Below are 1,215 nucleotides of genomic sequence, written 5' to 3'. Positions count from 1 at the left end.
CGGCGCTGTCCTGAGCCGCGCAGCTCCAGGGGGAGGTCTTTGTCCACGCCATTCCCAACACAGCATCGCAGCGCTCCAAGGGCAGCGCCTTGCAGCGAGGTGGGGCCTGAGCTGTGGGGGAAAGTGCTCCAACCAACAGGCTCCAGTCAGACGTGGCTTTGTTCACAGGAATTCATGCTGCGGTACCAGGGCCCGGCAAACTGCTGGATTGGGCTGCACAGGGAAGAAGGGGACGAGCACTGGACATGGCCCGATGGCAGCGCCTTCACCAACTGGTCAGTCTGTGCGTCCGTCTGTCTGGGTGGGATCTGTTCCAGGGTCTGTTTGGGATGGGTTTGGGATTGGGTTTTCCCATTCTCCTGCCTCTTGTGCTCAGGTTCCAGGTGCGAGGCGGAGGCCGATGTGCGTACCTGAACGGGGACAGGATCAGCTCAGCCCTGTGCCACACGGAGAAGTACTGGGTGTGCAGCAGAGCCGACAGCTACGTGCTCTGGAGGAAGGAGATAGATCCACAGTGACAGATCCCATCTGCAGCGAGCTCGTCCCAATGCTGCTGGGCACTGCCGTGCCATCGGTGAAACCTGCAATCTGCCTCTTCCCAGCACTCCTGCACTTGTCTCTGCATGGAACCACGCAGCAAGTCCTGCAGTGCTCTCAGCAAAATGATGAATTGTGGAATGCCAGAATGGCCTGGCCTGGAAGGGTCCTTTAAGATCACAGTGACATGGACTGCTTGCCTTGGAGGGCTCCTTAACGATCGCATCATCGTGGAATGGTTGCCTTGGAAGGGTCAGGATCACTCTCCCCAAGCCCTTATCAAGCACCTGCAACAACGCACCCAGCAGTGTGAGCACAGCACGCGGCAGCGCTCCATCCCATGTGTGTTGCACACCTAAAGGCCCTGACTGAAGAATGCTCCTGCCATGGAACAAACTATTCTGGCACTTGGAAGGGAAATGAGAGTTGTGCCTGGAGCTGCAAGGATCTTGTTTTGTAGAGAGACCCAACATTGGTAGTTGATCTTGCTTTGCAAGCGAGTATTCTGCTTGGGCTCTGTATCACACACTGGCCATGTGGGTCCAGCGTGCAATGGAACAAACCCTGCAGAGCCCGGGGAGAATCCAAGCAGGAGAGAGGCTGCGGTGGGAGAGAGGCCGAGTGCCCCTTGAAGCAGGGGCCGCCCTGCTGGCACTGCCCAGCGCATCCACCGCCGCC

General features: G+C 58.4%; 1 protein-coding gene across 1 annotated transcript; it reads left to right on the top strand.

Moving 5' to 3' along the window:
• Positions 1–6: 6 nt before the first annotated feature.
• LOC110391922 (C-type lectin domain family 2 member D-like) lies at positions 7–989 on the top strand (the record flags this gene model as incomplete). The annotated part of the gene is made up of 2 exons (XM_021383881.1): positions 7–275; positions 377–989. Coding segments are annotated over 2 exons (411 nt in total), but the record flags the coding sequence as incomplete, so codon positions are not given.
• Positions 990–1,215: the final 226 nt, after the last annotated feature.

The sequence above is a fragment of the Numida meleagris genome, unplaced genomic scaffold (genome assembly GCF_002078875.1).
Source record: "Numida meleagris isolate 19003 breed g44 Domestic line unplaced genomic scaffold, NumMel1.0 unplaced_Scaffold638, whole genome shotgun sequence".
Taxonomy (NCBI): Eukaryota; Metazoa; Chordata; class Aves; order Galliformes; family Numididae; genus Numida; species Numida meleagris.
The sequence above is the reverse complement of the archived record's forward strand: the minus strand, read 5'-3'. Positions and strand labels throughout refer to the sequence as shown.